General features: G+C 38.7%; 1 protein-coding gene across 6 annotated transcripts in view; it reads left to right on the plus strand.

Annotated features, from left to right (window-relative positions):
- Positions 1-26,737, plus strand: part of VWA8 (von Willebrand factor A domain containing 8) — a 364,937-nt gene that overhangs the window by 265,681 nt on the left and 72,519 nt on the right. For 5 of the 6 annotated variants that reach the window (XR_012327693.1, XR_012327692.1, XM_073795252.1 and 2 more), the window contains exon 37: positions 150-354. Coding sequence is in view for 4 of the 6 variants with exons in the window: in XM_073795252.1 (XP_073651353.1) it covers positions 150-354 (205 nt within the window). In the remaining 2 variants the exon portion in view is untranslated. Of the gene's footprint in view, positions 1-149; positions 355-15,279; positions 22,977-26,737 lie in introns of those variants that run through there. The other variant, XM_033843448.2, reaches the window with a different exon arrangement.

A 26,737-nucleotide genomic window follows, 5' to 3' on the forward strand; every position in this document is an offset into this window, starting at 1 on the left:
AAGATATTGAGTATAGTTCCCTGTACTGTACAGTAGGTCCGTGTTGTTTAACTATGAGAATTCTTTGTAGGAAGTTTAATGAACCTAAATCAGGTTAAACTAACTTCATTACCTGGACTTCACTGGTTGAACACTGATTTCTTTTGCAGATCAGACTCTCTCTCACCATATACCACGTGGCTATCTACTATCTCGGACACAGATGCACTGCTGGCTGAGTGGGGCAAAGGTGGCGTTGTCACTGTTGACATGGGAGGTCGCATCCGGCTTTGGGAAACTGGACTGGAACATCTGCAGCGGTCACTCATGGAATGGAGAAACATGATTGGACAAGAAGGTGACAGACTTATGCAGGTACCATTTGAATTGACCTTACCTCTTAAGGGTACACATTCAGTTATAAATTCATTCATTTAGTCGCAAATGCCACAGTCGTGGAAACTCCCGGCCCAGTGACTCAAATGTAGTTTACTTAAATAGCTAAAATAATTTTGGGACTCATAACAGAAAAAGACAGATCTATCCTTCTAGATAGTTAAAAAGTAAAAATGTGCCTTTTTTGTCTGTCAGTGCTTAAATATATAGGTTCCTCACCTCACAACATGCAAATACAATTATCAACTTTTATTTTTTAACCTTAAGCATTAATCAGTTTCCAGCACCACCTTTGCATCTGTTCTCACTTCTGCCATTGTCGTCAGTATCGCCCCATGCTACCAAGGAAACAGAAATACTGAGCATCTAAAACGCAGCGCATTAGTATAAGGCCAAAACGTTTAGACTAGAGAAGATAAGAAGAATTATGCATCCAATAGAGATGTGTTTTTACCAACCTCCTTATTTCCAGAGAATGGAAGTTTAGCAGTCATAATAAGTAGACCCAACCCTGCACTAGCAAGAAATATGGGAACAGGTCACCACAGAGGGAGGAAGCTCCACAGCTCCAGAAATGGCTCAGTCACCAGCTAATCTAGTTGCTGTCTGGGACTAATGTGAGCAGTGAGGAACGCTGTGTACCCATAAATGCTAAACCGAATTGTAAAAGGATTTATTTTATTTGTAATTTATTTATTTTAACCTTCAGAGGAAAACTTCTTTGTTTACATTTCATTTTTATCCAGCAAAAAGAAAGGTAGGTTCCTGCCAACTGTGTTGCTCTTGTAAAGAACCAGTTAACAAGATAAGAAATTTCTACAAACTACTCCATTGATATCTGATTAATAGTTACTATTTTCTGTGGTTATTTTTGTGATATTCCTTACAGGAGAAATATATGTGTGTGTGTGTGTGTGTGTGTGTGTGTGTGTGTGTGTGTGTATGTGTATTTGTAAATGAGTAATACATATTCCTAGATTATAGGAACATCTTGAAAATCGCAAACCAATATAGGCCAGCAGCCCCAAATCCTTTTGAAAGGGTATGAGTATATTAATTTAATTAAGCTAAAACGAATGTATTACTCTAAAATAAACATGTCATTAAGTGCAGTGATCTATCATAGTAACAGACTGAATGTTGGTCACTATCCATGACAGTAATTAGAAAATTAATTAACTGTGGTTCTGCTTCTTTCATTATTCTGAAGATTAGTTTCTTCTCCCTTTGAATTAAGCTCCTCTTTTCATTACAGTAATTGATGCCTAATAGTAAATACTATTGTGTTTGAATTTCTTATATTTTATTTCAATTTCTCATGTGTTATAACAAGGTTATAACAATTAAGTTTATCTTTCACAACAGAACTTTTAAAAGGAGTGTCACTCATGATTTTGATAACGGGTCTTCACTGGTACAGAAATTAACCCCTATTTGTGTTTTAACCATGTAACTCTCCTCTTCCCAGTGACTTTCCTGCCTCTGTTGTACATCGTTGTATCTCCAGCTTTTAGCATGATGACTGGTACACAGTAGACAGATATGCTTGTTTATACTCATATATACGAAATTGAAGCTTTTTGACAACACATGGATTCTTTTAACTGTCTCAGTTTATCAGTTGTAACTGAATAAGTATTGAATGAATATATATAGTTTCTAAGTTAGAAATGAACAGAAATATAGTATCTGACATCTCAAAAATAATCAAAATACTCTGCTATATTATACAAGGCAGTATCTGATCCTTCTACAAACCAAACATTTTCTAGGAAATGTGTAACTTTATGTCTCCAGTTCAAAGTGCAGCTATAATAGAAATAACTTATTCAGTAATAAAGTTACATAATTCAGAATTGAATGAGAGTTCCATTTGTAAAATTAGAACATTAGAATGTTATCTAACATTCTCCTTCCATCTCTGATGTTTCTTGATCCATTTTGTTGATATTGAAAATATACACTTACACACATACTCAAACTTTGGAGCAAATTATGAGCATATATCTTTATGTCTAAACAGACAGAATTCATTGTCCACATAATCTGCCGTTGTTGTAATTTTTGGTCACATCTCTCCTCTTCCTTCTCACTGCTTGGTAAATAATGAGACAGCATACTTAATTGCTTTTATTTAGACCAGCTTATGTTACTATTTACAAGTAGCTTGTACAACCAAATCTAAATATGAGTCATTCCAGGAGCAATGGTAATAACAAGCAAAAATGTGTCTTTTACAGCTACCTTCCTAATCAATCCCTCAACCTACTCCTCATTTATGGACCCTTTATTCAACATTGGTTTGCTCCTGATCTGGGCTCTTGGAAAATACCTTCCACAGAAGTACTGAGAAAAGAGAATAGGTTCTCAGTACCATACTTATCACTTGCTGACTGCCAGCAGCTTCCCTGTCAATGGCAGAGTAACCTGATCTCCATCTAGTGGCCAAATGGACTTACTTTACATCATAGAAATTAAAAGGCCTGGTTTACACTCCAGTAGTTTGAGGCAGCCTCAGACCTGCTGTTAGGGGCGGTTTATACAAGCCTCTTCAGCGGTTCCTATTGGTTGTGAGATGATCCTTTAGGTCAACAGTGAAGGCCATGCAGAAAGTCTGCCATGCCATTCACCACTTACTGACCCCCATCTTTCCCTGATCCCTTTGCCTGGTGTCAAAAGAACTGTTTTATCTTTAGATAAACTCTGTCAGTTACATGTTTTATCCCTATCCTTTATGACTTTGCTACATTTCAGCCTTCTTCAGGTATTAGCTTTGAAGCCATTGTTGCTTTGAATTTTTGTTTTTGTTTAATGTATTCATTGATAGTTTTCTTTAATGAGTACAGCTTGCAAGAGAGTTTTGTTGTTGTTGATGTTGTTGTTGTTTTTTGGTACGCGGGCCTCTCACTGTTGCGGCCTCTCCCGTTGCGGAGCGCAGGCCCAGCAGCCATGGCTTACGGGCCCAGCTGCTCCGCGGCATGTGGGATCCTCCCGGACCTGGGCACGAACCCGAGTCCCCTGCATCGGCAGGCGGACTCTCAGCCACTGCGCCACCAGGGAAGCCCAAGAGAGTATTTTTTGAGCTTCATATAAAATGTGTTCATTAATTTTACATGCTTTGATAGGAACATGTGTTTTTCTTATAGTAAACAACTGTAATAACAAACTCAAAGTATCACTGTAACTGTAGTCTAAGAACCCATTATTAAGAATTCATATTTACTACTTTTAGACTCGATATTTTCAGAAGCACAGGTTAATTATAGGCAAAATTTTTCTGACTAGGTTTTATAGTGTTCTCTATAAAGCATAGTTTTCATATTTTTATTTAGTTACATTTGGATTCCTCCCAAGAAGGCTACACCACAGTTTTCCTCAGAAATCAAATCATCTTCTCTAAAAAGCTCCTGGTGACTCTTCTTGTGGGAGCAAAAAGGCTAAAAGGTTACAGTTTTCAAATGTTATTGTCTAATTACAATAAACTAATCAGAAACTAAATCCTTCATATATTACTCGTAGAATCTCTTCGAGGCCTTTGAATAATACTTCCTTAACTATATACTTTAAAACTTGACAGAATCTTTGAAACAATGTGGGACTGGAACTTATTGATCCTTATAATTAAGATAGTGCCTGGTACACAGTAGATACGGTAAATATTGAAAATAGAGAGAGGCATAGACAAAAATACATAGAAAAGATAACCAGTTTATACTAAGCACCTCTAATCTTTCAAAGACGATATTCTAGGAATATGAGTAAATGTCATTTGCTGTACTTTGGTAACTAGGCCTAGCCTCTTCTTTAACTACACATCCAACGCTTACGATTTTTTAAGAATGTTAAGGCCTGCTTCCAGTTTTGGAAACCACAAGATTATTTAATTGGTACTCTATTAGTAAATTCAGTTTTTGACTCCACAAGCTACATTATCTCCAGATCTTCTGTGAAAGTTTGCAATTCTTTGTTCTTCTTAAGGAGCACAGTTCACTCTTGTACTTCACTCTTAGCTTTGCTCAGCAATTCTGAAAACACTTAACAGTCTGATTAAGTGGCTCATTGTTGTAGAGTGATACACATTTTATAGGACTCTTGCATGTACATATATCTTTGGGAATCTTCCTTGGCCCAGAAAGGCAATACTTCTTAAAATTTATGTTTATAATTTCCCACCATATCTCTTAGTGATATATCGGTAGAAGTGGTCTTCATCAAGATGGTCTAGCTATTTGCCTACGTGGTAACACTTGGGCAATGCCTCTAATGATTTTTTCCTTTGTTTATTGCTGTTAGAGAAATCCCAACCATAGAAATTCATTGTGAATCTAGACTTTGAATAAGGTTTTCAGGCTTACCTAATGAAAATGCAAGATCCCCTGGAGAGTGTACTACCCAGTAGTGTGCTGACAGCCCAGCTCTCTGGCAGGTGGGGGGCAGTTTACAATGTTTGCCAGTTTTCAAGATGTAAATACTCCCTCCATGGCTGATTTAAAGCTACCAGAGGTTAACAATGTACTCACAAAGTCTCTGAATATTTAGCAAGCATCTCTCGCAAACTAGTACAATCCGCTTCCAGCATGCCCCTGGCTTGATTAAGCCTTTAACTAACTCCCCAAGGAGAATTATGACAGTTACCAGACTGCACGGTCCTTCAGAAATAAGACAATGGAAATGTGGTTAAGAAGAGAGAAAGGCAAAAGAAAAGGGAAAGAGGTACTGAGAACACAGATAAGATGGTGTCATGATATCTCTGGGAGATGTGGAAGCCTACGGTTGTCCCAGTTACAGATTAGCAATGCTCTTCTTGAACAAAGAATTCAGTTTGAGCAAAGAATTGGAGAGAAGTCTATACTCAAGTGGGATAACACTCATGGGTACGTGCATAAGGGCCTTCTTTCCTATAAACTCTTTCAGAAGGAAATTGCCAGTCGATTTTTACATTCCTCCAGAAGTAATGCTTCCATTGGATCACAAATTTGTCAGTAATTGCTAAATGTAACTAAAATTAAATCAGCAACCACCTTCCCAAGACAAGCAAATCAACAAGTTTATGAGTTTAAAGAGGCCATGAGTTTTCATTAAACTTTTGTGCATATCCAACAAAAAAGATAACTATAAAAATTATGAAAATCATGGGTATTAGAGTTTTAAAGTAATATTAAAAATAGAAATATCATTTAGCTTTTACATTTTAGAAAAGGCCTAAACTTAGGTAATTGCTTTTCAAATCATGAGCGGCAGAAATATTTCAACTCTTTTCTCTCATGACAGACCTTAAGATCATTATTTTATATACTATATCCTCATTGCATACTGCTTGACAATATAATCAGCAAGTAAAGAAGTAATCTTAGTAATATTTATTTAAAGTATAAGGAAAACAAATTAATTCTGTAATATATCAGTTATAAATTGAGATATCAAATGCAACGAATATGTTGACAGTCAATGGCTCTAGAATTTTTGTGGTTCTAAGCTCATTATGTATATAGTTATGTATAATCAACACATTACAATGGCTATAGAAATAAAACCTTGCTGTTATATTTATAGAGAAAATTGTAATTTTATTTATAAGTGGTATAGCCTATTGTTTAAGAGCATGAAATTTTAAGTGGTCAAACCTAGGTTCAAATCCACGTACCACTTTTTAAGTGATCTTCGGCAAATTACTCATTCTTTCTAATTTTCACTTTCCAGTCGTAATATAAAGACAATGCCATTGTACTTTACAAGTTGTCATAAGAATGAAATGCATTCATACTTGGCACGAAGTATTTAGTAAGCAAATAAAAATTAGAAACTCAGAAGTTAGGTAATATTGGGCTACAGAATTCTTTAACACTTACATGGAAACAAAACCAAATTAAAAGGAAGCAGTGTTACCCAAACACCTAATATTACATCATGACCCAGTGAGTTACATAATTCATCATCTGTCTTAGTGTTGAAAGTGAGCTTTGCTTATAATCCTGTTTAGGAAAAGTTTTGTCAGGCCCAAAAAAGGAATTGAAAAAATGGTCTGGGCCTAAACTTGTCAGCTTGAAGAAAAGCAGGAACTCAATGATAGGACAATTGTCAGCCGAGGATTATAGTATTTAGCCTTATTCAAAAGACAAATGAGAACAGGACCAAAAAACACACAGTGAAATATGCGTCATCTCTAGCCTGAGTCCTGAGAACGGTAAAGAGCGAGCCAAACTTGGAGCTGTCTTTCCTAGTTTTTCTGTATACCGTGTTCTTTTGTCTCTATAACATTCTACAAATGTCTCTCTTTTTATTTTCTGTTTCCTTACAAGGTCAGGCCACAAGTGCCATCTCTAACCTCTCCCTTTTAATAGTTCCACCCATTCTTACATTTATTTATTTAATTAACATTCGTTGATCACCTAGACTCACTAGGATAAAGAAATAAATAAGAGACAGATACAGACCCAGGGAACTTACAGTCAAGGAGCACTATAACCAAATAAACTACGGTGCAGTGTGGTGAAGAAAGTGATGGAAGCGTGATTAAGGGACCGGAGGACAGCAGAGAATACTTAACTCTATCTTTGGAAGTGGTTTTAAGATAAAATAATACCTGAATCTGGTTTTTACGGAAGGGGAAAGGGACTCCTGACAAATCGAATACAGGTTTAGTTTTGCCTCTTACCAAAATCCCAGTAAGAAAACAATAAAGGATCAAAAAAGGTACAAAACCACAAGGACAAAGAGAATTAGAGATGCAACAACACTTTGGAGGATTAAAAAATACATGTGTAGGTGATGACCGAGTTAGTGACTGGAGAGAACTAAAACCCTAAAATTCCTCCGGGGGGGAGACGCAAGCTTTACTCTGTGGAAGCCCATAAAGCATCAGGACTTGAAGACACCATGTTCCAAAGAAGGTTAGAGTACAGGGCAGCACTGAAAATTGGCAGATTAGTTGAAAGCCCCTATAGAGGCCATTTAGAAATACAGATTTTCTCCTCCATCTTATGCAGCTGGTCAGCCAGCTCTCCTCTGCCCTTGCAAGAGACGGGAGCCACAATGGAGATCTGCACAGTTTAAGACAGGAGTGAGACCATATAGCCAACAAGAAGATAAAGTGAAAGTCTCCTTTCCTTATTTAGATCGCATGAAGCTGGCATCCATATTTATATCCCTTAAGCAGGAGATTGGGAAAAATCCTTTCTGGAAACTGACATGCCCAAGAGAAAAGCCTTTCTTTTTTTCACTTTTTTTTTTTAAGGAAAATATTTTTTTATTTGTTTCCTTATCATTTTGAGTCAATATACACAAATAATACAGTCTGTAGGATGAAACAATCATTTTTGAGATACATTAAGTTTATAAGGAGATAAGTAAAAATGTACTAACATACAAAATTACATTAAAATTAGTACATTGCTTATCCATAGGAAAGCTTGTATCCTATCAAGTGATTTTTTTAAAATTTTTATTTGAGTATAGTTGATTTACAATGTTGTGTTAGTTTCAGGTGTACAGCAAAGTGAATCATTTATAAATACACATATATCAGGCTTCCCTGCTGGCGCAGTGGTTGAGAGTCTGCCTGCCGATGCAGGGGACACGGGTTCGTGCCTCGGTCCGGGAAGATCCCACATGCCGCGGAGCGGCTGGGCCTGTGAGCCATGGCCGCTGAGCCTGCATGTCCAGAGCCTGTGCTCCGCAACGGGAGAGGCCACAACAGTGAGAGGCCCATGTACCGCAAAAAAACAAAAACAACAACAAAAAAAACCAAAATAAATACACATATATCCACTCTTTTTTAGATTCTTTTCCCATATAAGCCATTACAGAGTACTGAGTAGAGTTCCCTGTGCTATACAGTAGGTCCTTATTAGTTATCTATATAGTAGTGTGTATATGTCAATCCCAATCTCCCAATTTATTCCTACCTCCCCCTACCCCCAGTAACCATAAGTTTGTTTTCTACATCTGTGACTCTAGAGAAAAGCCTTTCTGATGCTGACATTTGGAAATTTCTCCCTACTAGTCTTACAAGAAGACCCACTTGTTGGCAAGCCCTACTTTATGCAAAAACAAAAAACAAAAATTTCAATCTACTTTTTAATGCCTTATTCTTAAATATTAATGGATAGCCTCTTATATAGAAGATGGAAATCAAAACAAATGAACAGAGAAATAGAGATGATACAGAAAGCAGAAAAGCATTTCACAAAGTGGTAATTGATATTCTCAGAGAGGTAAGAGAAAATATTATAAAACAGAAACATAGTGCTATTTTAACATAGTAACCTTCAAAGATTAAGAAAGATCTCTTGGAAATTAAAAAGTAGTAGCAGAAATAAATTAATAAAAGGGATTGGACATTAGGGAACTCTCCCAAAAGACAAAGAAATTGAAAATAGAAGAGAGAAGATAAGTCTTATCTGACTAATAAGAATTCCAGAAAGAGAAGATGAAAGGGCAGGAAATGACCCAAAAAGTAATTTAAGAAAATTTCACTAAACTACAGGACAGATGTTCTATTTAATAACTGGAAAACACACACCCTCACACATACACCCCAAAGTATATTCACTTGAAATTTTAGAACCCTGTGGGTAAAGAGACAAAGCTGAAAACTTCTAAGTTGAGGGAAATGGGAAACAGGTTATATAAAATGTACTATAAATCTTAATAGCATTAGGCTTCTCCACAGCAGCATTGGAAGCTAAAGGGAAAATTATTTCCAACCGAGAATTTTATACCCAGCCAAGCTATTAATCAAATGTGACGGTAGACTAAAAACATTATTAAACATGCAAATCTCAAAAAACTTTCATTCTTTATACAAAAGGAGGGAATAAATCAAGAAAGAAGAAGAAAGGGTGGAAAGAGTGGTCTTAGCCAGGGAAGAGGCAGAGGTAATTCCCAGCATGATCATTAAAGGATGTTCTAGAATAACAGCTGTGCCTGAAAACAACTACTCCAAAGCGAAGTGGGAAAACAGGGTTCCAGAAAGAATAGATGTCTTCAGGGGAAAAAAAGGAGCTGGTAATGTGATAGAATAACTATATTGAGAGAATTTTACAGCTCTGCTGGAGAATTTGGGGAACAATTAGTGAGAGATAAATAAAGTAAAGCTAAGAATTAGTAAAGAGTACATATTAGTGGGAAAAATGAAAAATTATATACAATAATAGTATGTGATAGTATATATAACTATATAGTAATACGTATAGTAATATGTATTATTATAATTAGAAATATATAGTAATATATAGTAACATATATTATTGCATATAGTAATATAGTACCATATAATAGTAATGATAAAGTAAACAATTAATATTGATCTAACTCAAGTTTATGATGGCACTCTATTAGGATGATAAGGGGAGGGAACATGAGTCATGTATGTTCTAGGTAAGATGGGTGAAATAATCCTTACCCTTCATAGTAGGAAGTCAATAGATAATGTCTGAAACTTAAATATAAAGAGAATGTAAGAATATTATTTAGAAATATGAAGGTAAGTAGCAGGAGACATAGTAAGCAGAGTTGAAGTGGCTGGCTACCTTTGGGGAGTGGGAATTGGGGGGTGAAGATGGTGGAGCTCAAGGTTGCTGTTTTTGTTATACATCTTGTAGTACTCTTTGGCTTATTAAACTATTTACATTTATTACTTTGATAAAAATTAAAAATTGGTTTAGAATAATAACAAGTGGGAATTCACCAGGTAAATAAGAGGAATAAGAGTAGCTATGAAACAAAGATATCATTTAACTCATCTTTGGATCCTAGACACTTTAAAAAATACATATTTTTTAATAGAACTGAAGAAACTGGTTAATTTTCCTTATTTCACTTTGAAATGACTCAAGAGTACTAGTTATGAATAAGATGGAGTAAACACACACTTACCCTGTCTTTTCCACTGAATTCAGCAATAAAATCCGGACAGGATACATTGAGCAACTATTTGAGGTCTCTGAAAAAGAAGTGATAGCACATGGATTGAGGAAGACCAGAATTTGAACTACCATTGAACTGGATGTGTTTCTCTTTTTCCTCCAGAGTCTCCTGGTCTTGACTCAAGGCCATCTGAAAAGGAAGTGGGTACTCTCAGCAAACTAGAAATAGAAGAGAACTTCTTCAGCCTAACAAAAGGCATCTGCAAAAGCCCTATAGCTAGCAATATATTTAATGGTGAAAGACAGTGCTTACCCCCTAAGATTGGGAATAAGGCAGGAACAACCACACCCATACACCCATCACTCCTTTTCAACGTCAGACTGAAAGTCCTAGCCAGTGCAACAACAAGAAAAATAAGTAAAAGTATACAGATTGGAAAGGAAGAAATAAAACTGTCACTATTTGTAGACAACATAATTGCCTACCTAGAATATCCCACAGAATGTACCAAAAAAAAGCAAATGACGCCCAAAATAAACCAAGTCTTTCAACTAATAAGTGAGTTTAACAAGGTCCAAAATTAATCATATTTCTATATCCTAGCAATTAATAATTAAAAACCAAAATTTTAAAATATTTATACCATTTACAAACAGTTCCACCTAAAAATGAAATACTTAGGTATAAATTTAACACGGCATGTATAGGATATGTATGCTGAATACTACAAAACACTAGTGAAAGAAACCAAAGATTTAAGTAAAAGGAGAGTTCACAGATTAGAATTCTCAACATAATAAAGATGTCGATTCTCTCCAAATTGATTTGGAGAGTTCCAACCAGAATCCCAGTAGGATTTTTCTTATAGTGATAACAAGCTGACTCTAAAATGTATATGGAACAAAAATACTCAAAACAATTTTTTAAAAGAATAAAGTTAGAGGAATCATACTACACAATTTTAAGATTTACCATAAAACTACAATAATCAGGATGGTATGATGTTAGCAAAAGGACAAACACATAAATCAATGGAATGGACTAGAGTATTCAGAAAGTGACCCAGAGACATATGGCCGGTTGATTTTCAACAAAGGTGCCGAAGCAGTTTAATGAAAGGATAACCTTTTCAACAAATGGTGCTGGAACAATTGGACATCCATTGGCAACATGAAAAAAAACTGTTCATTTTATTTTATTTTATTTTATTTTTTTTTTTCGGTACGCGGGCCTCTCACTGTTGTGGCCCCTCCCGTTGCGGAGCGCAGGCTCAGCGGCCATGGCTCACGGGCGCAGCCACTCCGCGGCATGTGGGATCTTCCCGGACCGCGGCACGAACCCGTGTCCCCTGCATCGGCAGGCGGACTCTCAACCACTGCGCCACCAGGGAGGCCAAAACTGTTAATTTTAAAAATAAAAATAAATAAAATGACTCAGTGGCTGCCAAACCAGGAATAATAGTAGTTGACTACGGTAAATGGCACCTGCCATGTCATCTTTCATTGTTGCATTAAGTGGAGAATGTAAAGCTAATTCCAAATCTCAAAAACTCCGAAGGTAAAGAAAGCTGATTTGTTTAGAGAGTTTTAAAAAAAAGTCTTAACCTTTGGTATATTTGGGGGGTAAGAGAATGCTCCAGGGATGTAATTCACAGATGGAGAAACTCAAGCTCAAAGACATTAAGCAAGTTGACCAAGGTCACAGGGGTAAGTGGCAGAGTCAGTGGTTCTGTAATGTGTGCTCTTTAACCACCATGCACTCCGGCCCTGGCAGCTTTATCAACTTCCACCCTTTAGTCAGGTATCCAGGGTGCCCTCCCCCTGCCAAAACCTGAAAATGCCAGTGACATTAAAACTAGGCATTTGGCTCTGTATAATCCCATCAGATCATGTTGGTTCCCATGGAAGTCAGGAGTCAAGGAATATTATACAGCTCTGTGGCAAACAGTAATAAGAGTCCTTCTTGGGTGCTTTTTAATGTTAATGATAGAAGACAGAATTCTGAGTGATTCTTACACCATTTCTCAAATCCCTGACACTCTTTCTTTTGATAAATAAATAAAATAGGTTAAAATGTTGCAAAATTTCCATGTTGTTCAAGTGAACAAGGCAGCAGGATCTGAACTTGGTTTCTAGAAGAGCAAGCCTGGAGAGGGGTAATGACAATCACAGGTGTGGGATGGGAGGGTATGATTCAATGAGGAGAAGAGTGGATTGACTGGGTATCCATCATCACCACGAAACAACCTTACCATTGTGTAGCAATGATCTCATCAACCTTTCCTTCCCCAGCGCTAATGATTAACTCCGGGGAATCTTTCATCTCTGTTTTAATAATGGGACGTCGGGCTTCCCTGATGGCGCAGTGGTTGAGAGTCCGCCTGCCGATGCAGGGGACACGGGTTCGTGCCCCGGTCCGGGAAGATCCCACATGCCGCGGAGCGGCTGGGCCCGTGAGCCATGGCCGCTGAGCCTGCGCGTCTGGAGCCCGTGCTCCACAACGGGAGAGGCCATAACAGTGAGAGGCCCGCGTACCACAAAAAAAAAAAAAAAATATATATATATATATATATATACATATATATTGAAAAATGGGACGTCGAAAGACAGGACCGACACATAAATACAGCTTATCCTCAAGGATGTAGGTGAATCACTGTGGAATGTTTAGAGGAAAACTGATGTCTCTCAAATTTAAGAAGGGTGCTCATCAGTTCCAGTCACCAGTGAAAACAGTAATGCTGTGATTGTGAGAAGGCACAATTCCCAAGTGTTTACCTATGTCAATATCATTTTTAAAAAGTGTTTGTGATAAGATATAGAGAACAAACTAGTGGTTACCAGTGGTGAGGAGGGGCAAGAGAGGGCTGGAGGCGTGAGAGGTACAAACTATGGGGTTTAAGATAGGCTCAAGGATGTATTGTACAACACAGGAACATAGCCAATGTTTTGTAATAACTGTAAATGGAAAGTAATCTTTAAAAATTATATAAAATTAAAAGTTAATAAAATTTTAAAGTGTTTGTGATAAAGCAAAAGAATATCAAAGAAAGCAGAGGTCAGGTGGCACAGAGAAAAATAAAGAAACTCCATCATTCCTTTTTTTTTTTTTGCGGTACGCAGGCCTCGCACTGCTGTGGCCTCTCCCGTTGCGGAGCACAGGATCCGGACACGCAGGCTCAGCGGCCATGGCTCACGGGACCAGCCGCTCCGCGGCATGTGGGGTCTTCCCGGACCGGGGCACGAACCCACGTCCCCTGCATTGGCAGGCGGACTCTCAACCACTGCGCCACCAGGGAAGCCCCATCATTCCTTTTGTGACAGATAGGTTATGTTAAATCTGTGATCATTTCACTTGCTAGTACTTTGCTTAACCACGTCAGCTTTTAGAACAGCATTGGTTCAGTGTGCTATCTCATCTAAAAGTTTAAGCACATTGAAAAGCACAAGGCCTGACAGGGGTTAAAATGATTTTCTAGAACTGGTTTCACTTGAACCTCTTAGGATATGCTGTGGGAAGATAGAGATGTGAGAATAGGTCTTCTATATAATTACTGCTCACGGGCTTCCCTGGTGGCGCAGTGGTTGAGAGTCCACCTGCCGATGCAGGGGACACGGGGTCGTGCCCCGGTCCGGGAAGATCCCACATACCGCGGAGCGTCTGGGCCCGTGAGCCATGGCCGCTGAGCCTGCGCATGCGGAGCCTGTGCTCCGCAACGGGAGAGGCCACAACAGTGAGAGGCCCGCGTACCGCAAAAAAAAAAAAAAAAATTACTGCTCACTTTCCAGGCAGAGCACAGCCCTTATATTTCCTCCATGATTGCCTCATAACTAAACCATCAATGTTCTCTGCTTCCATTAAAAAAAAAACACTGAAAGCACTGGATCCCAGAGAGAAGAGTGTACTATTGCTAGGGTGGGAGTGCGAAGCCCACAAGCTGCAGGGCAGAGCAGAAGCCTGGCTGGGACACAAAAGCTAGAGGAAATGGACCAGCTGGTCTGTCGCAGACAAGGCTGGCATTTTATTCACTTAGAAGTTGCTTTTTTTTTTACAAACCGCTGTGTTTGCATGATTTTATTTAACCTGTCGAGTATCGATCCTATTTCAGCCATGTTTCTATACCCACAAAATAACTGTCACTGCCTTTTTTAGTGAATTGATTTACCAGTAATTGTCTGCATGTGAATAAAGTGAAAACTTTTAAGTATAATCTCAATCTGTACTAATGAAGAGCCTTCCAGCGTTCCCAAATTTCAAGCAGCAGTTGATACCTATAGATCCAAATATAATTACATATTTGTCATCATAAATACCTTTTTCGTTGGGGAAGTTTTCCTGTCATGTCATTATGTCTACAGTCTAATGGCTCTATTAGTTGAATCTCAGTTCCTTAAGAACTCTGTCTTCCTGCTCCCGTATTTCTAGTTGATTCTCACATAACAACAGTGTTTATACTCTAGACCTGGCTTTAGGAAAGTCAACAAACCCTAATTTCCTAGAGAGATGATGGTGATCCAAGCTGGAGAGTTTCTTTGTGGCATTGGCAAGTTGTTATCTATTGAAGTAAGGAAGTTACGGACCAGCAATAGATATTTGAGTCACTTGACAATCAGCCAGCCAAGTGTTCCCATGGAGCATTACTCTGTAGCACCAGCATAGGCCCTGTGGAGGGTCAGAGAATACTGAAGTATGAAGCATGGTTTTTACCTTCAGGAAGTTTATATTATATAACTGGGGAGGTGAGACTGATAGTCATGAAACAGCAGCCAGTGGTACAAAAGAATGTGTAGTTGAATGTTAACTTGTGGAGTTTGAGCCCTGTGCTGTAGTAGTTCAGAGGAGAGGCACCAATGCAGATGAAATTCATAAGCAGAGGAAATGGGGCTTTGGTTGAACTTTTTTTCTATTTATGTATTTGGATAGTTGAAAAGGAGAGGAAAGGGCGTTCCAGACAATCCAAAAAAACAAAATGACCACAGGCACAGATACGAATGAGCCCTGTGTATTTCCTTAATAAGAGGAAGAATTGTGCCGTAGGCTCGGATCACCGCAAATCCCTGAGTGACGTGGACGCAGATACCAGAGGAACAGTGAGCAGACATCACGGCCGATTTGATGCAAGCACGAAGCCCAGAGGGCAAATCCAGGTTCAACAACAACTATCCCAAGAAAACAGGGGAGTGTACACCAGACCGGAGGCAGGAGTCCGAGCTGGGTCTGGGACCACCAGAAACGTACAGGCTGGGAGATTTTCAGAAGGCAGCGTGCGATTTACTTTCAGCACAGCCTTGCTGGCGTGGGACTTTTTAAAAGCAGTTGAAAGAAAGCTCACCTTCTTGGCAACCCTTGGTCTGTCTTAAGCGTATCTGTAGCATATTGTAAGACAAGCTTAAGGGAAGCAAATGGTGTTTGGGGGGGAGTAATGCAATAAGGAGTCACCTGAATAGGGGGAAGCAGGCCGTGTGAAGGCCCAGTGAGATTTTTTAGGTTCCCTGTGCCCAGGAGCTGCTGAAGGTCATTGAATAAGGAAAGTGTATGGAGTAGTGAAGGATGTATTAGGAGGATGGACTTGGTAGTGATGTGAGGTCTGGAAAAGAGCCCTGAGTGGAGCAGCCAACCGGGAGGCTGAGGTATGGCCAGATGTGAGCCGATGGCGAAAGGCCAAATAGGGACCTGGATGTAGGCGTTCTGCATGTCTCTAGTGTGGGTGTCTGGCAGACCATTGAAGGAGTCAGGAGAGCAGAGAGGAGATAGGGTTAGGGCATTTTAAGTGTGCTGAGTTTGAAGTAATGGTGAGATATTCCATTGACATTGCACAGTCAGTAATTGGAAAATAACAATTGGACTCGAACTTCAAGCTAGCAAGAGTTCCAGTGATCCTTAGCATGGACGTTTTCACTGAAACCATGAAAATGGTTAGCTGCTAAGGAGAGTAGAGAGATCAAGCAAAATGATCAGGACAAATAAGCTATTTAGAAATATGTAGAGTCAGATGTTCCTGAAAGCATATTCTCAGAACCCTTTTTAGTCAGGAATCCGTGTCCACACTGTTGGAAAATACTGTATAACCTAGAAGACGCTTAGAGGTGAAGTTACAATTAGTAAATATCTGGCTTTGAGAAGTCCCAGTAAAGAAACCTCTTTAATTTGTTTAACCCAATAGTCCCTAAATGTGTTCAAAATCTTTTTAATACTTTAGCAAGTTGCGGGTCTCTATATTCCTGGTTTTCTTTGCTCCAGTTCACCATGGACCCTCTATAGTAGGTCTCTTAGGACAAGAGCCTTATGCTAATTCTAATCCTGACTCATGATACAGCCTTGTTGCATGGCATTTATGACTAAAGAGAATATATTTGGAAGGATAGGGTTAAGTTGACAGTTAAAAGAATAGTTTCCCTCCATACCTTTGAAGAGAGGACCTATTATTTCATGTGATTCCATATTCATTATGGAAAAAGAAAAGGTACGGAAAGTGACAAAAATTCAGCTCACACTAACTTAAACTACAAAAGGGGGTTTATTGGCTTATATAACCAGGAAGTCCCCAGGCTTTAGGCACAGCTCAAACCAAAGGCTCAACATGTGTCACGGGACACAGACTCTGTCCTCTTCTTTATGCTTTTTCTGAGGTGGCTTTATTCTTACAGTCTTTCTCCATCTGGTGGCAAAGATGGCCCTGGTAGCATTAGGTTCTGCATGGTTTTCATAGCTGGTAATCCCAACCAAAAGGGAGTGTCTTTGCCAGTAATTTCATCAGAAGTCCTCAGAAGTGCTCCAGCTGGTCTTTGAGATCTCATGCCCATCTCTGAACCGATCACTGTGACCAAAATGATGAGATACTCTTAAGTGGTCAGACCTAGGTCGTGTCTCCACTTCTAGAGTTTGGGATGAGAGAGAACTGTATCAGTCCCATCTGAACCACGTGTTAGGAATAAAGGAAATACCCCAGGAGAAATACTGACTAAGCAAAAAACATGACCGTGTGATTTTTTTTTTTTTTTTTTGTAATTTTGACGGCTACCTTCCAAGTGACAGCTGATGACCTTCCAGTTTAGTGTTTCCTGGAGGCCAAGACTATTGTCAGGTTTATTTTGTTTTGCACTCGGGATGACATTCATGAAACATGACCCTTATCAAATGCAAAATGATGATAATTAGGCCAGTGATGATTATATAGCATCCATTAAATTTATCTTCTGTTTAATTCCTAGACTGAATACCTCAAAAATATGTGCTTGGTTTTCTAAGTACATGTAGGGCAGAAATAAATATTCTAGTTACAGTTTTCTTATGAGATTTTCCAGTTGCCAGGGTTATGAATGAAATTGTCAAGTCTTTCTTGACAGTGCTCTGATGATATTCCAGTGGGTTCCCCCGCCCCCCATGAAAAGAATTCACTAATATTGAATAATTTTCATTATTTTTTCCTTTTATATACATCTGTTGTAAATGCTATTAAAGCCCTATATTTCACATTGCTGGTATGGGTTGAATAATCCTTTCCGTAAAGAACAACGACATCTATAGAGCTCTAGTAGGGAAATCTAAAACTTAAATATGTTTTGTGCTAGCTGAAGGGGAAAATGCTGCATTTGATTGGGAGTCATCATGACCTCAACCACTCTGCCATCATATTTACATAAGAGTCATTGCCCAGAAGGAGAAAACCCTGACATAATGTCAGAAACAAATTCATGTGTTCTGAGTCTGATTTGAGTTAACCCATAGAACCCCCAACAAATACATAAGGCTATTTCACAGCAATAAATAATAGCTATTTTTGTTACTCTGGCTCTCTTAATACTAAAATATGATTTTTTTCCTATCCTGTAGTCCATAATTCCTTAGAAGTGTAAAAATAGGCTGCATGTCTCTCTGGTAAGGATAAGCTTCTGACTGCTCTCAGGAGTAAATAGCAACAGACCTGATGATTCTGAATATAACTCTTCCTCTCACCGAAACTCAGGTTGAGAAATATTTAGATAGATTTATAGACAGACATATATTTATATTTACTTATTTCTATTTTTATATTATTTTATTTTATATTTACTATTTATATATTATATGAATATGTTATATATTACATTAATTATAAATAAAACCACCTCTGGGTTTTTCACTCTATCTTCTAATCTTTGGTGAGTTTGACAGGAGCATAGGTTCACCAAAGGCAGCTGATAATAAAAACAACAGAAAGAAAAAGCACTCCCCCTCAGAGCCTTAAATCCAGGCTCTATTTAAAATTTCTCTTCTCAGGTATAGACAAATAATTTACCCTTTTGTTTTTCTTCACCAAATCTAATTACATCTTTTAAAACTGTTTGCTTATTTTACCTTTCTCTCTCTACATTTTTTTCCATGAACCACTTTAAAGTAAGTTGTAGACACGATTCCCTGTTACCTCCAAACACTTCGATGAGTATTTCCTTAAAACAAAAGCACTCTCCTATGTAACCACAATACAGACCTTAAAATCAGGAAGTTAACGCTGATACTACATTAATGTCTAAAACGTATACAAATTTCAAATAAAGATGTTTAAAAAAAAAAGCTCTTTTAGAAGATGAAGGAAGGGAAAATGCCTCCTAATTTGCTTTATTGAGGTCAGAATAAGCTAGTTTCCAAAATCTGACAAAGGCACTACAAGAACAGAAAATAACAAAGTAGTGTTCTTCATGAATACAGACCAAAAATAAAATAAAACTTATACAAATTCCAAATGTCCCAATAACATCCTTTGTAGCAAAAGGAAACAATCCAGACCATGTGTTACAATTCAGTTAACACATCTCTGTTATCTTTCAGTCCAAAACAGGTCCTCATCTTTCTTTGACTTTCATGACCTTGACATTTTTGAAACGTATAGGCCAGTTATTTTGTAGAACATCCCTGGGTTTGGGCTTATCTGCTTCAGTTTATGCATCTTTGGTTGGAATATCCCAAAAATGATGCTGTGTTTTTCTCAATGTGTCCTATTAGGTGACACACAGGATGTCGATTTGTCCCATTACTGGTGATGTTAACTTTAAACATTTGGTCAAGGTATTATCTCCGCTGTATTTCTCCACTGTGAAGTTACTGTTTTTCCCCTTTATAATTAATGCATGTGTCTCATGAGCAAACATTTCAAGACTAGGCAAATATTTTATTTCTCATCAAACTTTCATCCATTAACTTTATCATCCATTGGTGATTCTTGCTCGAATCAATTATTACTATGGTTGCCAAGTGGTGATTTCGTCTGATTCTGTCATTCCTTCTGCATTTATTGCTGGCATTCTGAGCTAAGGAAGTGCTCTCCCTTCTCCCTTTGTTCGTTTGTTTTTTATTAGTATGGCTTCGTGGATTTCTGTCTTACTTAATAGCTTATAGTCTATTGCCATTCTTATTTATTTTAACGCTCAAATTGTTCTAGACTTATCCATTGGGAACCCCTTCAAGCCAGTTCCCTTGTCCTTTTGATATGCCTCAATCATTGTTTTGAGTGCATCCTTATTTTGTGACACAAAAAGTAAATCCAATTGCCTTTGTCACTGATTTTCTGTACTGGGACAAATACTGTTTCTTTGAGCAGTTTTGGGGGGCGCTGCCTGTTCATTTAGGTCAACCTGTTAATACAAAAGAAGCATTCTAACCTACTTCTGTTTAACCAACTGACCAATGAACCTACCGTCTTGAGTGGATGTTGAGAGCACCCAGAACATTTGCAGCTCATCAGCTTCTCTCCAATACACCCTCATGCGTCTGCTCCCACCCATTGAGTTGTAATTAACATTTGACAGAAGGTATTTCAGCAGAGCCCTCAGGTTTAACTACCTTACACATAGCAATCCCCTATGCCAGGGGTCTCCAACCCCGGGCCATGGACAGGTATCGGTCCACGGCCTGTTAGGAACCGGGCCACACAGCAGGACGTCACCGGCGGGTTAGTGAGCGAAGCTTCCTCTGCCGCTCCCCACTGCTCCCCATCGCTCCCCATCGCTCCGCATCACTCCCCACCGCTCCCCACCACTGCCCACTGCTCCCCATTGCTCCCCATCACTCCCCACCACTCCCCATTGCTCCCCATCGCTCGCATTACCACCTGGACCATCCCCCCACCCCCGTGGAAAAATTGTCTTCCCCAAAACCAGTCCCCGGTGCCAAAAAGGTTGGGGACCGTTGCCCTACACGTAGCAATTGCACTCAGAGTCCCAGAATGCTCTGTCATTCAGAATCACTGATAGGGGAGGAAAATCTACAAAGATCTGAGACAATATAGCCACCACATATGTTGAATATTTTTCTTCATTATAACAGAATCATATTGTGATCAAGCCCTAAGTAATCATCCATTATAATCTCTGTCTCCTTAAAGATTTGGTCTGAGATAGATAACTTTTCCCCAGGCCATTGGCCAGGGCCTAAAATAATATAATTATAATGACTTTTTATTATTATGTTATTTAACACTTATCTACCAATCCTGCCATACTTCATCATTAACTTTAAATAGCTCCAGATTTTTCTTGATCCTTTGGCTGGAATTGTTATTTCTAGTGACCACACGAGGGTGTCTGTGAGCTTGGAACAGGAGTATTTCAGCTAACTTCAACAACTAATAACACTTCAACAACTAATAACACTTCAACAACTAATAACTGTCGTCATTTCACTATATTTGGAAGATATAATTTAAAAGTGTAGTCAGATTAGCCAGAAGACTTGAGTCAATGTTCCTTCCGTTAGAAGATCTCTAGACTCTGAAATGAAAGGCTTTTATAAAAAGAATTCAGAACGTTTAGTTCTGTCATGGGGTACAGAGGAATTTCCTGAGGTCAAGAACTAAAACTTCCATATCCTCTTCCTGGTTCCATCACTGATGAGTGGCTTTGGGCAGTCATCTCTCTCTGGGCCTTAATTTCTTTATCTAATATAAAATGAGATAGATTGTAAACTGATCCTTTAGGCCCTTCCACAAAAGGCAACAATGAAGACGGTGTCTAAAATTAAGATACACATCAAAGAACTTCTCCATCCTAGTGATTCATTTTTTATTGACTGATTAGAATGTGCTAGCTGCTTTCAATACACTCTCTGATATATCATTACAACCACCATTTCAGGTTATGTATTATGGTTCTCATTCTGAGACTGGGGTAAGCAATTTGCCCCAGGTCACTCTTCTAACAGTGAACAAAGCTGAGATTTCAGCCTAGGTGTCTCTAACTCAGATGCACATATTTTTATTCCTGTTCACCACATAGCTTCCCTAGAGCCAAAAGACTAGTTTCAGTGGAGATCATTCTCTGCACAGTGGAGTTTAGACCAAATGCTCACAGGTACTGGATGGGGGTGGGACACAGGCCAGGAGGGTCTGAGGTGAACAGGAAGTCATGCCCCAACTAGGAAGGCAGTCTCTACTTAGCTGTTGCCATGTGAAAATGCAGGCTTGTTTTCTAGAGAAGACCAAAATTCATATTTTCAAATGAAATCTCATTAATTTGGAATTTGGGCAACAAAATTCGATTTTGGGGGGTTAGGAGGATGGCAAAACACTTTGGGACCCACAGATCTCTCTCCCATCTCACCAGGGTGCAGGTGGCCTCAAGAAGGGAAGCCTCATTCTCTTCCAAGTTTTTCTAAGTAATTAGACTATGTTGGTAAATTTCCTTACTTGCTCCACAAAACTCTTAAATTCTCCTAATGGCATTAAGCGTTTAAAACAGGGATTGGCAAATTATACCAACTGTTTTTGTATGGCTCACAAGCTAAGAATGGTTTTTACATTTTTAATGGTTGAAAAAAGTCAAACGAAGAACATCATGTGACACATGAAAATTATATGAAATTCAAATTTCAGTGTCCATAAATAAAGTTTTATTGGAACACAGCCCCATTCATTTATCTATGTATTATCTGTGACTCCTTTTGCACTCCAAGGGCAGAATTGGGTAGTTGCAACATAGATCATATAGCCCACAAAGCCTAAAATATTTACTATTTGACTCTTTACAGAAAATATTTGCCAATCCCTGGTTTCAAATACAAGAGCTAAAAAGATACAGTCTACCTCTGCTTTCTGCCCTGTTACATACCTACCCTGAGATAATTTTTTAAAATGGCATCTGCTTAAATCAGAGGGAAGGAAGAAAAATAAACATCTCAAAGTATTATCTAGGTATAAATAGATAAAAATTACATTTCTTCTCCCAAAGTTATATACACGTCCTCTAACGAATCTCAAAGTATATCAAATATGTATTTAGTTTTGCATGAGGTTTAAGTCACAATAATAAACAACATAACAGTATTAATTGTCGGGGAAAACATCTAATCTGATGAATGGATAAAGAAGGTGTGGCACATATATACAATGGAATATTACTCAGCCATAAAAAGAAATGAAATTGAGTTATTTGTAGTGAGGTGGATGGACCTAGAGTCTGTCATACAGAGTGAAGTAAGTCAGAAAGAAAAAAACAAATACCGTATGCTAACACATATATATATGGAATCTAAAAAAAGGGTTTTGAAGAACCTAGGGGCAGGACAGGAATAAAGACGCAGACGTAGAGGATGGACTTGAGGACACGGGGAGTGGGAAGGGTAAGCTGGGACGAAGTGAGAGAGTGGCATGGACGTATATACACTACCAAATGTAAAATAGATAGCTAGTGGGAAGCAGCCACATAGCACAGGGAGATCAGCTTGGTGCTTTGTGACCACCTAGAGGGGTGGGTTAGGGAGGGTGAGAGGGAGATGCAAGAGGGAGGAGATATGGGGATATATGTATGCATATAGCTGATCACTTTGTTATACAGCAGAAACTAACACACCATTGTAAGGCAATTATACTCCAATAAAAATGTTAAAAAAAAAAATCTAATCTGGCCCGGAGTGTTTTTATTGTTTATGCATCTTACGAGTGACAAAGCAAATTCTCCAGTCATAGAAGAATGAGAAGAATGAAGCTAGAACACTTTCTACCCAGCTCTTAAACATGCATTTCCATGCCCTGTGCCTTCCCTCATGTTGGCCTCTCTGGTTGCACTGCCCGCCACCCACTTCTGTGTGTCGTCCTTCAGGGCTGAGCAGTTGACTCCAGCCCGCCCACCCCCAGCAAATTCACCCCTCCCTCCGTGGCGTCCGCGTGCCCTGGCCACACTGCAATCTCTTGCTTTGATGTGTGTCAGGAAGGCAAGCTTCCCAAGAGCAGAATTCGTGTCCCATTTCGGCATCTGCTGGAGAGCCTGACACCTGGTCAGAGCTCAGTAAATTCTTGATGAATCAGTGAATCTGTACATGAATGTATAATTAATTTGGTTATTTAAAGCTTTTATGAGGTCCCTCAGAGGGATGGCAAAAGCTGCAAACTCCTTTGGTGATTTCTAGAAGGCTGAGTCTTTTGTTTCTGTGAGTTCACTGTTCACTAGCTGACTGTTGCCTAGGTTGGCAAAGAACCAAACGGTGATAAATCTCCCACCCCCTAGTTTTTCCTACGCTGGTTAGTTTGTGGCTCCAGAATGAACACCTGTGAACCAGGTAGCTAGAACTGAGTTTGATTTCCAGCTGTAGCCAGTGACCGTAGGCATGTCACTTAACCCCTCTGAAGCTGCATCTCCCATCCGTGAAATGAAGCTAACCATAGCAGCCACGGCACAGAATTGTAAAAACCAAACGAGATAACATATGTTCAAGTGCTCCACAAGCTGCCAAGTAGTATATGAATGGGAGATGTTATTACTTACTATCGTAGATCTGTATAATAAATGGAGGAATGATGATAGAGCATGGGGAACTAATTTTAAAATTCATAAGGAGCTATTGAATTAAATTTGAAAATTTTAGGAATCATGTTGAGTATGTGCAGTAGCCTATTTTATTGGAGGAGGGGTTAACACTTTGATCATAACTTACATAGATTAGGATGAACAGTCCAAGGAATTGGATTCTTTCCTGTCCCAACCAGTTTTGTGGAGGCGTGATGTTTGTTGCAGGATGATTCTAATTTTATTTCTAACTTGTGCAAGCAACCACTCATGGTAGAATGTCTTCCTTCTGAGATAGGGGGCTTAGTACATGCAGAAAGCATTCTGGTGTACTGTATTTCCTTCAGCTCTAAAAATTCTGTGGTTTGATATAAGGCTGGTTACTGGAAATGAATTCTGTTTTGCCACTAATAGACATTATAAAGTTGGAAATGCATTTCAACAGAAAAAAAAAAAAGCACCCCCCCTCTTAACAAACCTTTGGAAGTTATAGGACGAAAGAAAACACAATAACCTTGTGATTAAATACTAACAGTACTTTAAAAATTAGCAGTGCTCAAAATAGCAATCAAAAAAATTTGCTCTACTCAAAATTACTCACAAAGAAACACATACAAAGTAAAAGTATTCCACCAGAAATACAGATAATATGATTATCCACCTGACTATAACTCATAGACTGTTCATCTAATTCAATTATTCCTCCTGATTCCCTAGCATTTCCTTATAGTATTCTTGAGTAATTGAAGATAAAAGTAAGTTACCCTAAACATTACAATATCGAATCTTCACCTAAAAATGGAAGTTTGCTTGAGGTCCAGAGTCTTCTTACTCTGATCCCTTCTACATAGACTGCTGAGTTAAATTTTCTTAAATAACAGCTCTGAACATGTCACTCTAGACCAGAAATCTTCAGAAATTGTGCCATTGTCAATCTGAAATACAACCGACTCTTCCTGGCACCCAGGGCCTCCACAGCATGCCCCAGCCTGCGAGCACCCAGTTGGCCAGCTACACTCTAGCCAAGCTAAACTATTCCCAGGACACAGCCCATTCTTGCTGTCCCCTGCACTTTTGTTAGTGGTTGCTTGCCATCTGCAACCCATTCCTTTCTACCACTCCCTCTTTCCTGTTTCTGTAGGTCACAGCCATCCAATCTCACAAGTCCATCCCAAACGCTTCCTCCTCCAGTCTACCCCACCCCCAAGGTGGATGTGACCTCTGACTCCACCCACTAGGCTTATACCTTTTGTGTGGTACTTACACAACCTGCCTTGAATTACTTGTGAAATTGTCTTACCCTCCTTTAGAAGGTTTTTAAGTGGTTAGAGCCAGGGACTGTGTTTTCCTCATACTTATTTTTCCTAGGTCCTGGTATGTATTATACTTAACAAATTATCAATAATTTCTCAAAATTAAAGCATTTAATCCAGCAATGATTGGTGTTAGGGGTTCAAGCTGGTGAAGGCCCTCTTCCTGGTTCATAGCCAGTGACTGTACGCTCATACAGTGGAAGGGTCATGCTCTCTGGGGCAAGCTCTCTGGGGTCTCTCTTATAAATGCACTAATCCCATTCATGAGGGCTCCACTCTCATGACCTAAGCACCTCCCAAAGGCCCTACCTCCTAAAACCATCACATCAGGCATTAGGATTTCAACATATGAACTGGGGGGGACAGAAACATTCAGAACATAGAACAAATCAAACAGTAAGGCTTCTGATCCATGAGCATGGATGTCCTATTTGTTTAGGTCTTCTTTAACTTTTTTCAAGAATATTTCATAGCTTTTAGGGTGTGAGTTTTGCACTGTTTTATTCTTTTTGATGCTATTTAATTGGAATTGTTTTCTTAATTTCATTTTCAGATTGTTCATGGCTAATGTATAGAAATGCAATTGACTTTTATTATGGATCTTGTATCCTGCAACCTTGCTGAACTTACTAGTTCTTATAGCTTTTAGTGGATTCTTTAGAATTTTCTATATATATAAGATTATGTTCTCTGCAAATAATGGTAGTTTTACTTCTTTCCAATCTGGATGCCTTTTGTTTCAGTTTCTTACCTAGTTAGTCTAATTGGCTAGACTCTCCAGTACAATGTTAAACTGCTATGGCATGGACATCCTTGTCCTGTTACTCATCAAGGAAGAAAGCACTCAGTCTTTGACCATTAAGTGTGATGTTAGCTGTGGTTGTGGGTTTTTTGTAGATACCCTTTATCAGTTTGAGGAAGTTCCCTCACATTCTTAGTTTACTGAGTGTTCTTATCATGAAAGTGTTGAATTTTGTCAAATGCTTTTTATGCAGCTATTAAGATGATCACGTGGTTTTTTCCCCTTCATTCTATTAATGTGGTGTATTATATTAATTGAATTTCATGTGAAACTTGCATGATAATATGCAAACTTGCATCCCTGGGATAAAGCCCACTTGGTCATAGTGTGTAATCTTTTCTTAATATATTGCTGGATTTAGGTTCACTATCATTTTGTTGAGGATTTTTGCATCTATTTTCATAAAAGGTATTGATCTGTAGTGTTCTTTTCTTGTGATGTCTTTTTCTGGGTTTGGTATCAGTATAATACTGGCCTCAGAATCAGTTGAAAACTGTTCCTTGTGAACAATTCTAACAATTCTTGCAAAGAGCTTCTATTAATTCTTCTATAAACGTCCAGTAGAATCCAGTGGTGAAGCCATATGGGCCTGGACTTGCCTTTGTGGGTAGTTTTTAAGTCACTAA

Source organism: Tursiops truncatus, chromosome 18 (assembly GCF_011762595.2).
Source record: "Tursiops truncatus isolate mTurTru1 chromosome 18, mTurTru1.mat.Y, whole genome shotgun sequence".
Lineage (NCBI taxonomy): Eukaryota > Metazoa > Chordata > Mammalia > Artiodactyla > Delphinidae > Tursiops > Tursiops truncatus.